Here is a 13,977-nt window from a genome sequence, read left to right on the forward strand (position 1 = left end):
GGCTGTTTCTCCCATACTGTTCTCATGGTAGTGAATAAGTCTCATGAGATCTAATGGTTTTATTAGGGCTTTCTGCTTTCTCATCTTCCTCATCTTCTCTTGCTGCTGCCATGTAAGAAGTGCCTTTTGCCTCCTACTGTGATTCTGAGACCTCCTCAGCCGTGTGGAATTGTAAGTCCAATTAAACCTCTTTTTCTTCCCAGTCTCAGGCATGTCTTTATCAGCAGCATGAAAATGGACTAATACAGTAAGCCTTTGGAGTTGTTCATAATTTTGATATGGTTTAGAAGTAAAGAGGTTTCCTCACTTCCAATGGAAACAAAATAAAGAATGGCCCTTATGTGCAAGAATTATTAGATGCTATACAGTTACCTGATGCCCTAACCATGATCAAAGTCTCTGGCTTTTCAAAATTAGACACTATGGAATCTAGGGAAAATCAGTTTGCTGATAATGCAGCAAAGAATGCTGTCCTTAAAAGATCCTACTGATCAAATTTCTATCATGGCCCGACTAGAAAAGTTCCCCCCAAATAATTCTGAAACAATTGCTAAAGAAGCACAGAATTGGGCATCTGGGGCCCCCCCAAAAAAATTGGAAAATAGTGGATGCCGATTCACTGATAAAGATATACTTTGATTTGGGCCAAATAAACAAACCTGTCCTGCCAGTCTCCATGAAATTTCCATTGTTTACTACTGTACATAACTTAAGCCACTGGACTACATAAAATACGTTTACTTCTATAAAACAATACTGGTCAAGTACCATCAATAAAGCAGTCAAAAATACTTATTTTACTCTGCCCTACATTCCCTAAATCCAGTCCTGGGAATCTGGGGTGCATAACCCTGGACATTTTAACCTCCCTAATGGGCCATTCAAAGTTGGATTATATCCAGCTCCCTCCCTTGCACGGATACAAATATGTGTTAGTCTTGATCTGCATGTTCTCCCACTGGATTGAAGCATTCCTCTGAAGACAAGCCACGACATTAGCCATAAAGTCCTGTTAGAAAAGATAATCCATACCAGGGCCTCACTTGAGCTCCTGTCCTAAGCTCCCAGCAACTGATGGCCTCTCTTGAGTTCCTAGGTTGAGCTCCCAGCAACTGAGGAACTAATTTTACAGAACAAGTTATAATACAAATGTGGGCTATCTGGCCAATCTTACAGCACTTTAATTGTGCTTATCATCTCCAGCCCTCTGGACTAGTTGAAATGTGCCAACAGTACTCTTAAGACCCAACTGACAAATTTTGTAGAAACCTTATGCTTACCGTGGCCAAAAGCCCTGCCTATAGTGCTTCAGAACTAAAAGGTCTCTCTTTGGAATACATAAGATCTCACAATTCACAATTATTACTGGGCACCCCATGCATTTGGCCCCAACTTCAAAGACCCAGAGTTCATAAAAGGTGAAATGCTTCAATATTATAAAGGTATAATCAAGGCTATGGATAAAAATCATGCTCTGGTAAAACAGTCTTTCCACCGTGCATCCCCAGGAGATGAAGACCTAAAACATCATAATTTACAATCAGGAGATTTTGTCTATTTGAAAAGACATTTAAAAAGACTCCATCCAACCTCACTGAGAGGCCAATTTCCAGTCCTGTTAACCAACCCTTGTGCTGCCAAGCTTAAAGGAATTGATTCTTGGATATATGTATCTTATCTAAGGAAAACATCACTCCTCAGTGGACCTGCACTCCTGTCAATGAATTAACACTAAAAATTTCTAAGAATTGAACTTAGTTTATAAAACTAAAAATTTCTAAGATTTGAAGCAGATGGCGTCTGTTTCTCCCAAGATGTTTGGATGACTTCTGTATACCCTTTCCTTATTTCTAATTCTTATTTTATCTTATCCATTTTTTTTCCCCTGGAAGACGATATGCCTGTCCACATTTCCCAGTCTGCTGCTACAGGAGAAAACTTACTGATTGTTGGATCTGTCATAAGGAATCCTGATCTGTTCATGACTCTAGTGATCTTTTAGTACAATCTGTAACAAATTTTGCTAACATCTCAGCTCTAACCTCCTGTACAAAGTGTATCATGGGACCGTCCTATAAGGTTAAACTTTCTCATTCACCTTCTACTCCTGTCCCCTGTCTTAACTACTCAAAACAATGGTCTCCTAGTTGGGCCCTAGAGAAGTGGAATGAATCATCTCTCTTAAAGTATTCCTTGGGTCTCTTTACAATATGTAAGAAAACTTGTTGGGACTGATTTTAAGAGGAAGGGCCGTTAGCAGTTTATAGTAATATAACTGATCCCTGGTTTAATCCTGCCATACACAGAAAATTTACATATGGAATAATTCTTTGTTTTCTTATCAGATATATTTAGTTTTGTGGGTGGGATATGTCAATATGGGCCTCTAGATATTTAGACACTTGGGCAATGGGAGGCTAATGTGTGTTGGGATGTTTTGTTTCTCTGTTGTCAATGCATAATAGATCTGAAACTGGTCATGCCCCTCTTATTTTATCAAAGGGTTAAACATGAGTTACCAGGTGGGCATGGGACTCTGGATTGCTTCCTTTGTCAGATCTTTTGTATAATGGTATGATATAGCCACTAATGAAGAAATGGTAAAAGATTGATTTGCTACCCTAGGAATTCTTGCAGACTTCACTGCAAGTATACAATAGCATTCATTGGCTTCTCTTGCCAGAGTAGTGTTGACAGAATTGCTCTTGATTATCTATTAGCTGAGCAAGGTGGTATCTATGCGATTGTTAATACTGCATGTTGTACCCAGGTTAACTCCTCCAGATAAGTCGAAGCTCAGTTACATAAACTAAAAGAACAAGTCCATCTGGCTACAAGTCTCACCCATTTCTCTGGGGTCATTTTATCTATTTAGTGGGTTGCCTTTGTTCACGGCTCAAAAGCATCATGCAAACTGGACTCATCATATTGCGGCTGTTTTTGCTCTGTATTTTCCTTTTTAACCTATGTAACTGTTGTCTGTTAAATCTTTGCAGAAGTACAACTCCTGACAAAATAATGTTGGCCCAGCAATTTGAGATGATAGTCAATGCCCATGGAACAGACAAAATTAAATTTAATGATGAAATCCAGATGAGATAAGCCTAGGAATTTCACATTCTGGCCTCCTTCTTGCTCAAATTTGGCTAAAAGGGTCTTGAGACTGACTTCCAGATGTTTATCACCTCCGCCTGATGTGGGATGAGATCAACTAACTACAACAGGTCTATCCCAGCACCAACGGACAATTCAAACCAGGCTACAGGCTAGTTGATGAATGATATTTTTAGAGAAAAATTGTTATCAAAAGAGGGAAATGTGAAAGTTGCCAATATCAGGATGAAATAACTTTTGTCACACCTAGAAAAAATAGGGCTGGGAAGGTATGAAGGAGAGGGGGCTCATGCTTACATGTCTGAGATAAGAACTATTTCCAAGGACTTTCTAAGAACTCCAGAAGACATCTCTGTGCATTGTCTGCTTTGCACAGCTTGCACGTTTCACACATATACATATGTTTCTATGACAAGGTTTATCACTAGACATTCTTTAGGACTGCAGTAATTCAGACAACATGCTCTCAGATAGCCATTTGCGCAGTAACAGCATTTTCACCAATGAACTGATGACAACTTTAGCTTTGAGCCTCTGGAGCCAGTGGATTCCATGTCTAAGCGGCTGACACAAACCTCTTCCTTCTTGCCAGTGAGAGCTTTCCTTTACTCTGCCCTCACCAGATGCACTGGTGGCTTGTCATTTTGTGCACCTTGGGTTATAATCCTCATTTCTCATTCTTGAATAAACTCAACATATTTGGACATTTCTCTAGTGCCTTTTTTTCCCCTAGTTGAACACTTGGCAGGACAATAGGCAGACAAGGAGCAGCTACATCCTCCTCCCCAGCATGGCAGGGACGGTTGGGGCAGGGCCTGGCTAGGAGATAGGGGTTGGAGGGTGGGACCAGAGGCAGGGTTAGGCATGGGGACAGCACCACTGTGGGGCCTACGTGGCTCACTGTCCACTACCAGGTACTGGGATCCCCAGTTATTTTATTGCCTTACCATGAAAAGAAGTGAAAGCATTCCCTAAACATAATTTCATCATTTTCTTTATCTCTCTCCCTTCACATTTCTTCTTTTCTATTGCTCTTTCTCTCATAAAAGCAAGGGATATATATCAAACTTGCTAAGTGGTTCTATTGAAGCTTCTTCCATTAATCTTGAGATAAAGAGAAAAACACCCCTCTCCCTGTTAGGAGGATTTGGGGTTCAGTATGCAGCTTTCTCTGAAAGAAAACTCAGAGAGTTTTCTTATCTTATCTTATCTCCAGCTCTCTTATCTCCAGCTCTCAGTTCTTTTTAGATCCACATTAGATTGAGAGGCTTGTGTTACCATATTGATTATTATTATTATTTCTTATAAATATCTTCATTTTGTGTGTCACAACTCACTTTAGTATCTGTTGTCTCCCAGGACTTGGTGCCTCAGTTAAAACTTCCAGTTTAATATCCTGACACATGCTACTCCCTCTTCCTGTGGTCATCAGAACAAGATAAAATCTTGTGTGTCTGGATAGTTCTCATCTGGTAAGATTCAGGTAAAGAAACACCTTCTCTGGGAAGTTGTTTATATCCTCTTCCATCAGGCTGAGCTAATTATTACTCCTCAAACCCACACAGTGTTCCACATAAACTATTATAGTCTTTGCTACACTGATTCACTCTGGAATCAGATGCCAAGATTCAAGTCTTCGTTTCACGAACTATGTGATCTTGGGGTGTTCTTCCCCTTTTAGAGCCTGAGTTTTTTAAACTTACCTTTTGGAGTTTTTGTCAGGATTAAGTTAGATGATTTTAAGGTATATTGAGTTCCTAGATCAGTCCCTGAGAGAACTGAGGTGACACTTATTTTGTCACTGAACATCTGTATGTGTTTGGGGAGAAAGGAAGTGTGGGTTATATTCTGGAAGGACAAGAAAGCAAGTGTGTTAATTATTATGTAAGGAGAGAGAAATGTCATATGTTTTTCCTAAAATTTCTGAAAGGGCTTCAACTTCCTGGATATCTAGTGCCTGGGTGAAAAGAGGAGCCATATCTTCACAAAAGTGGAAAATTCCTAAGAAATAGACGTGTGAAGGGCCAGACACATTTTATAACAAGTTTAAAATTTGGGAAAGGTCAGCCGTGATGGCTTCATTTTCATAACAGCCAAAGTGACATAACATGCTCAGAATATTTTCCAATTCCATTACCCAAGAAAAGAACAAATAAAGTCCTATAAAACATATCCTATTTTACTATTCCCTCAGATGCAAGAATAGTATCAGGAAAGCATTTCAGAGTGACAGCTGTGGAAGGAAGACAAGTGAGATATATTTTCAATAATTTGTATTTTTCTATTATTGAGGAAAAATGTTACATGGGATGTTTTAAAAGAAAGGCAAGACTGTGGAGCAAGATGGCCAAATAGGAACAACTCCAGTCTCCAGCTCCCAGCATGAGCGACACAGAAGACAGGTGATTTCTGCATTTTCAACTGAGGTACTGGGTTCATCTCACTAGGGATTGCCAGACAATCGGTGCTGGTCAGCTGCTGCAGCCCGATCAGTGAGAGCTGAAGCCAGGTGAGGCATCGCCTCACCTGGGAAGCGCAAGGGGGAAGGGGATCCCTTTTCCTAGCCAGGGGAACTGAAACACACAACACCTGGAAAATCGGGTAACTCCCACCCCAATACTGGCTTTACCAAGGGTCTTAGAAAACGGGCACACCAGGAGATTATATCCCACACCTGGCCGGGAGGGTCACACGCCCAGGGAGCCTCCCTCATTGCTAGCACAGCAGTCTGTGATCTAACCACAAGGCAGCAGCGAGGCTGGGGGAGGGGCGCCCGCCATTGCTGAGGCTTAAGTAGATAAACAAAGTGGCTGGGAAGCTCCAACTGGGTGGAGCTCATAGCAGCTCAAGGAGCCCTGCCAGTCTCTGTAGACTCCACCTCTGGGGACAGGGCACAGCTAAACAACAACAACAACAACAACAACAACAACAACAACAGCAGCAGCAGAAACCTCTGCAGATGCAAACGACTCTGTCTGACAGCTTTGAAGAGAGCAGTGGATCTCCCAACACGGAGGTTGAGATCTGAGAAGGGACAGACTGCCTGCTCAAGTGGGTCCCTGACCCCTGAGTAGCCTAACTGGGAGACATCCCCCACTAGGGGCAGACCGACACCCCACACCTCACACGGTGGAGTACACCCGGGAGAGGAAGCTTCCAAAGCAAGAATCAGACAGGTACACTCACTGTTCAGCAATATTCTATCTTCTGCAGCCTCTGCTGCTGACACCCAGGCAAACAGGGTCTGGAGTGGACCTCCAGCAATCTCCAACAGACCTACAGCTGAGGGTCCTGACTGTTAGAAGGAAAACTAACAAACAGGAAGGACATCCACACCAAAACCCCATCAGTACGTCACCATCATCAAAGACCAGAGGCAGATAAAACCACAAAGATGGGGAAAAAGCAGGGCAGAAAAGTTGGAAATTCAAAAAATAAGAGCGCATCTCCCCCTGCAAAGGAATGCAGCTCATCGCCAGCAACGGATCAAAGCTGGACGGAGAATGACTTTGACGAGATGAGAGAAGAAGGCTTCAGTCCATCAAAATTCTCAGAGCTAAAGGAGGAATTACGTACCCAGCACAAAGAAACTAAAAATCTTGAAAAAAGAGTGGAAGAATTGATAACTAGAATAATTAATGCAGAGAAGGCCATAAACGAACTGACAGAGATGAAAACCATGACACGAGAAATAAGTGACAAATGCACAAGCTTCAGTAACCGACTCGATCAACTGGAAGAAAGAGTATCAGCGATTGAGGATCAAATGAATGAAATGAAGTGAGAAGATAAACCAAAAGAAAAAAGAAGAAAAAGAAATGAACAAAGCCTTCAAGAAGTATGGGATTATGTAAAAAGACCAAATCTACGTCTGATTGGGGTGCCTGAAAGTGAGGGGGAAAATGGAATCAAGTTGGAAAACACTCTTCAGGATAGCATCCAGGAGAACTTCCCCAACCTAGTAGGGCAGGCCAACATTCAAATTCAGGAAATACAGAGAATGCCACAAAGATACTCCTTGAGAAGAGCAACTGCAAGACACATAATTGCCAGATTCACCAAAGTTGAAATGAAGGAAAAAATTTTAAGGGCAGCAAGAAAGAAAGGTCGGGTTATCCACAAAGGGAAGCCCATCAGACTAACAGCAGAACTCTTGGCAGAAACTCTCCAAGCCAGAAGAGAGTGGGGGCCAATATTCAACATTCTTAAAGAATTTTAAACCCAGAATTTCATATCCAGCCAAACTAAGTTTCATAAGTGAAGGAGAAATAAAATCCTTTACAGATAAGCAAATGCTTGGAGATTTTGTCACCACCAGGCCTGCCTTACAAGAGACCCTGAAGGAAGCACTCAACATGGAAAGGAACAACCGGTACCAGTCATTGCAAAAACAGGCCAAAATGTAAAGACCATCGAGGCTAGGAAGAAACTGCATCAACTAACGAGCAAAATAACCAGTTAATATCATAATGACAGGATCAAGTTAACACATAACAATATTAGCCTTAAATGTAAATGGACTAAATGGTCCATTTAAAAGACACAGACTGGCAAACTGGATAAAGAGTCAAGACCCATCCGTTTGCTGTATTCAGGAGACCCATCTCACATGTAGAGACACACATAGGCTCAAAATAAAGGGATAGAGGAAGATCTACCAAGAAAATGGAGAACAAAAAAAAGCAGGGGTTGCAATACTAGTCTCTGATAAAACAGACTTTAAACCATCAAAGATCAAAAGAGACAAAGAAGGCCATTACATAATGGTAAAGGGATCAATTCAACAGGAAGAGCTAACTATCCTAAATATATATGTACCCAATACAGGAGCACCCAGATTCATCAAGCAAGTCCTTAAAGACTTACAAAGAGACTTAGACTCCCATACAATAATAATGGGAGATTTCAACACCCCACTGTCAACATTAGACAGATCAATGAGACAGAAAGTTAACAAAGATATCCAGGAATTGAACTCATCTCTGCAGCAAGCAGACCTAATAGACATCTATAGAACTCTCCACCCCAAATCAACAGAATATACATTCTTCTCAGCACCACATCGCACTTATTCCAAAATTGACCACATAATTGGAAGTAAAGCACTCCTCAGCAAATGTACAAGAACAGAAATTATAACAAACTGTCTCTCAGACCACAGTGCAATCAAACTAGAACTCAGGACTAAGAAACTCAATCAAAACCGCTCAACTACATGGAAACTGAATAACCTGCTCCTGAATGACTACTGGGTACATAACGAAATGAAGGCAGAAATAAAGATGTTCTTTGAAACCGATGAGAACAAAGATACAACATACCAGAATCTCTGGGACACATTTAAAGCAGTGTGTAGAGGGAAATTTATAGCACTAAATGCCCACAAGAGAAAGCTGGAAAGATCTAAAATTGACACTCTAACATCACAATTAAAAGAACTAGAGAAGCAAGAGCAAACACATTCAAAAGCTAGCAGAAGGCAAGAAATAACTAAGATCAGAGCAGAACTGAAGGAGATAGAGACACAAAAAACCCTCCAAAACATCAATGAATCCAGGAGTTGGTTTTTTGAAAAGATGAACACAATTCATTGACCACTAGCAAGACTAATAAAGAAAAAAATAGAGAAGAATCAAATAGATGCAATAAAAAATGATAAAGAGGATATCACCACTGACCCCACAGAAATACAAACTACCGTCAGATAATGCTATAAACACCTCTACACAAATAAACTAGAAAACCTAGAAGAAATGGATAATTTCCTGGACACTTACACTCTCCCAAGACTAAACCAGGAAGAAGTTGAATCCCTGAATAGATCAATAGCAGGCTCTGAAATTGAGGCAATAATTAATAGCCTACCAACCAAAAAATCCAGGACCAGATGGATTCACAGCTGAATTCTACCAGAGGTACAAGGAGGAGCTGGTACCATTCCTTCTGAAACTATTCCAATCAATAGAAAAAGAGGGAATCCTCCCTAACTCATTTTATGAGGCCAACATCATCCTGATACCAAAGCCTGGCAGAGACACAACAAAAAAAGAGAATTTTAGACCAATATCCCTGATGAACATTGATGCAAAAATCCTCAGCAAAATACTGGGAAACCGGATCCAGCAGCACATCAAAAAGCTTATCCACCATGATCAAGTGGGCTTCATCCCTGAGACGCAAGGCTGGTTCAACATACACAAATCAATAAATGTAATCCAGCATATAAACAGAACCAAAGACAAAAACTACATGATTATCTCAATAGATGCAGAAAAGGCCTTTGAGAAAATTTAACAGCCCTTCATGCTAAAAACGCTCAATAAATTCGGTATTGATGGAACGTATCTCAAAATAATAAGAGCTATTTATGACAACACCACAGCCAATATCATACTGAATGGGTAAAAACTGGAAAAATTCCCTTTGAAAACCAGCACAAGACAGGGATGCCCTCTCTCACCACTCTTATTCAACATAGTGTTGGAAGTTCTGGCTAGGGCAATCAGGCAAGAGAAAGAAATAAAGGGTATTTAGTTAGGAAAAGAAGAAGTCAAATTGTCCCTGTTTGCAGATGACATGATTGTATATTTAGAAAACCCCATTGTCACATTTTCTTAATCCAGTCTCTGTATTTCCTGAATTTGAATGTTGGCCTGCCCTACTAGGTTGGGGAAGTTCTCCTGGATGATATCCTGAAGAGTGTTTTCCAACTTAATTCCATTTCCCCCCTCACTTTCAGGCACATATACACCATGGAATACTATGTACCCATTAAAAAGAATGAGTTTGTGTCCTTTGTAGGGACATGGATGCAGCTGGAAACCATCATTCTCAGCAAACTATCGCAAGAACAGAAAACCAAACACCACATGTTCTCACTCATAGGTGGGAACTGAACAATGAGATCACTTGGACTCGGGAAGGGGAACATCACACACCGGGGCCTATCACGGGGAGGGGGGAGGGGGGAGGGATTGCATTGGGAGTTATACCTGATGTAAATGACTAGTTGATGGGTGCTGACAAGTTGATGGGTGCAGCACACCAACATGGCACAAGTATACATATGTAACAAACCTGCACGTTATGCACATGTACCCTAGAACTTAAAGTATAATAATAATAAAAAAAGGAAAAGAAAAAAAAGAAAGGCAAGTATCAGTTAGAATAATGTTTTTTTTTCCTCAAGAATTTTCTTTTTTTCTTTTCTTTCTTTTTTCAGACAGAGTCTTGCTCTGTCATCCAGGCTGGAGTGCAGTGGCACAATCTTGGCTCACTGCAACCTCCGTCTGCCTGATTCAAGTAACTCTTCTTCCTCAGCCTCCCGAGTAGCTGGGACTACAGGCTTGTGCCACCATGCCAGGCTAATCTTTTGTATTTTTAGTAGAGATTGGGTTTCGCCATGTTGGCCAGGCGGGTCTCGAACTCCTGATCTCAGGTGATCCATCTGCCTCGGCCTCCCAAAGTGCTGAGATTTCAGGCGTGAGCCACTGCGCCCGACCTACTCAAGAGTTTTCTTAAGGCTCCCTTGATGTCTTTATTTCTCAGACTGTAAATGAAGGGGTTCAACATGGGAGTGACTACTGTGTATATCACTGAAGCAATTATGTTCTTGTCATTAGTGTTGCTGGATGGGGGAAGAAAATAGAGACCAATAATGGTCCCATAATAGAGAGTCACTGCTGAGAGGTGGGATCCACAAGTGGACAAGGCTTTGCATATGCCATTAGTAGAGGGAATCTGGAGGATGGTGACTGCAGTGTGACCATAAGAAACCAGGATACACAGGAATGGAAGCATAATGGCTGTCAATCCTGCTGTAAAGATTGCTAACTGATTAAGGGAGGTGTCTGAGCAGGACAACTTGAGCAGGGCACCAAGGTCACAGAAGAAGTGAGGGATGATGTGATCAGCACAGAAGGAAAGCCAGGCCAGGAGGAGAGTGTGCAAAAGAGCACACGCACAAGCGATGACCCAGGACCCAGCCACCAGCATGACACACTGACTCTGACCCATGATGATGGCATAATGTAGACGGTGACAGATGGCCACATACCTGTCATACGCCATTGAAGTGATAAGGAAACTGTCTAAGTCAGCAAAGAATATGAAAAAATATGTCTGTGAAATGCACCCCTTGTAAAAGATAGCTAGGTGCTGGGTCTGCATGTTCATCATCATCTTAGGAACAGTGACAGATGAAAAGTAGACATCAGTGAGGGCCAAGTGGCTGAGGAAGAAGCACACGGGGTTGTGAAGGTGAGAGTCCAGCCGGATGAGCAGGATGATGAGCAGGTTCCCCAGCACTGTGGTCAGGTACATGCCCAGGAACAGGGTGAAGAACACGGCCTGCTGCTCTGGCCAGATGGGGAGGCCCAGGAGGAGGAACTCGGACACGCTGCTTTGGTTCTCAGGGCTCATGTTTATATCAGCTGGAGGGCACTAGGGAAATTTGAAGGAAAAAAAATGATATGTCTTGGAATAAGAAATGATAACTGTGGCATAGGATAATAGAGATGTTCTTTTGACTTAGGGAATGTCTTCATATTTTCTTACATTTGCCACATATTTTGCTGCAAATGTGCTGAAAAAGAAAGTAAGTTTAGTCGATATAGCTACTTTCTTTCAGAATCTGGTCTCTGTAAATGACAGGACTAAAAGTTGTTTGTTAAATGTTTTTTAATACACTGTTCCAATAACTGATGTATTGTAACTGATTCAATAGCCTTCAATATATGAGCTGGGTGGTACTGTTATTTATTTCTACTCTTTAGATGTGAAAGCTAATACAGACAGTCTTATAGTCATAGCAATAGGAAGAGGAGAAGCTGTGATTTGGACCCAAGTTGCTTGACTCCATAGTTTCTTCTGTGGAAACAAAGCAATTATTTGACATTGGAAATCTCATTGACTTATTTTGTGTGTAATGACCTATTTAACTCTGTATACCCTGCTTGTCTACACAATGCATGATTATTTCCAATTTATTCATTGTTTATAGACCCCGAATCTTTTTTTAAGACATAACACTTTATTTATTAAAAAAACTTCCATGTAAACAATTACTCCCAAAGACAACAAAGCAATTTATTTTGAATGATTTTTCCAAGGACATGCCCACACATTTTATCATGATATATATGTACTATTCTAGAAGGTGGGGAGGGTGGTACCATTGAAAGTCCAGGTAAAGAAATCATAATGCAAAGTAAGCAACAAGATAGAAAATCCTTCTTATAGTTTCAGATCCATACATTAATTGCTCTGATCTTTTTTTGGTTGTTTGAGACAGAGTCTCACTATGTTGTCCAGGCTGGAGTGCAGTGGCAAGATCTCAGCATCTGCCTCCTGGATTCAAGCAGTTCTCCCAGCTAATTTTTTATTTTTAGTAGAGACGGAGTTTCACCATGTTGGTGAGGCTGGTGTCGAATTCCTAACCTCATGATCCACCCACCTCTGACTGCCAGAGTGCTGGGATTACAGGTGTGAGCCACTGTGCCCGGCCTAATTTCTCTGATCTTTTTAAAGTTTAAGTGTAAGATATGTAATTCTATGTTTAAATATCAATGTGTAGCATGAAAACATATATATATTCCTCCAGGCTCAACCACAGGTGACAATGTCTCTTGGGGACCCAGCGGTGAATTCCTCTCACAGTCTGTCTAAGGAGCACTGGCTAAGTGAGATTTCACATTTGGTGGATTTCAGCCATCTCATCAATTTCTCCATGCTACTGAAATCTCATTGTTCCACTCAGAATTTGTCTTCTCCCCAGGATGGCTTTCAAAGCATTTTATTGACTGTGTCAAGCCAGAGTAAGCAAAATGCTGATAAGTTTGGATTTCCTCCTCTAGTCTCTCAGCCTTTCTGTTTTATTGTTTGGTATCTCATTTCTATATGACATCAGATGCCATATTAGAAGTTCCTGCTTGATCTTGAGATATATCAAAGGTACTGACTAATGAGGCATTAAACACAACTTAAATTCAGTCTTTAATCACTCCACTTCTAAAACATTTAATAGTGTAATTAGGAAAAATTAATAAAGACTTGGAAACATCACATCATAACAAATTCAGATATTAGCAAGGCTGTCAGTTGCTGTTACTCTATGCTAAATACCAGTACCAAAAGGATGAGACAATTTCTCAACATATTTGGAAATAATCCTTCAGGTTAAGATATGAGCTGGATGTCTTACTTTGATCTATTCTTTTTCATGTTTCCATGTTCCTTTCTCTTTTTCTTGAAAGATTAGACCTAGAATCTATCATAACCAATTAATGCATACTCTATATAAATTTGTTGATCAAATAAAATGTTAGATCTAGTTAAATTTATTATAACAGCTTTATTAAAAAACTTTTACTGGGCTTAGTTCAAGAACCAGCTTTTGCTCTAACAATCCTGGGGCCCCATGTTATTTAGTTGCCACATGGCCTCACATTCAAAGAAATACAGTCTAAAAGCTAAAAGTAATTTTAACAGGAATTCTATTTTTTCAGCATCTCTGAAATAACTTATAAGCGATTTATTTTTCAACTCACATCAATATTTATCATATTTATCAAAGTACTCTTTTTTTATAAAAAGAGAAGGCAGGAATTCACTATAACACATCACAGCTTTTTACAAATAATAAATATTTGCAAGCGATTAAAACAAATAATAAATATTTACAAGGATAAACCAATAAAACAATGAATAAAAATATAGCGCTTAGAAATAGACATGTTTGTAATGAGGACCATGAGACTGACAAAAGTACATTAAAAAGATAAAGTAGTAAAAAGGAAGAACTGTTCAACAAATGCTGCTGAGGAAGTCGGCTATCTATAAAGGAAAAATAATACTATATCCCTA

General features: G+C 40.3%; 1 protein-coding gene across 1 annotated transcript; it reads right to left on the bottom strand.

Moving 5' to 3' along the window:
- Positions 1-10,590: 10,590 nt before the first annotated feature.
- On the bottom strand, positions 10,591-11,535 carry LOC105487185 (olfactory receptor 1J1). Its single transcript, XM_011750531.3, has one exon. It carries the CDS (start codon positions 11,533-11,535, stop codon positions 10,591-10,593), a length of 945 nt encoding a protein of 314 aa, XP_011748833.2.
- Between the last annotated feature and the right edge of the window lie 2,442 nt (positions 11,536-13,977).

Source organism: Macaca nemestrina, chromosome 14 (genome assembly GCF_043159975.1).
Source record: "Macaca nemestrina isolate mMacNem1 chromosome 14, mMacNem.hap1, whole genome shotgun sequence".
In the NCBI taxonomy this organism is placed as follows: Eukaryota; Metazoa; Chordata; class Mammalia; order Primates; family Cercopithecidae; genus Macaca; species Macaca nemestrina.

Bases quoted from the DNA above. Each gene is read 5' to 3' on its own strand.
- LOC105487185 (XM_011750531.3), bottom strand. From the start codon at position 11,535: ATGAGCCCTGAGAACCAAAGCAGCGTGTCCGAGTTCCTCCTCCTGGGC.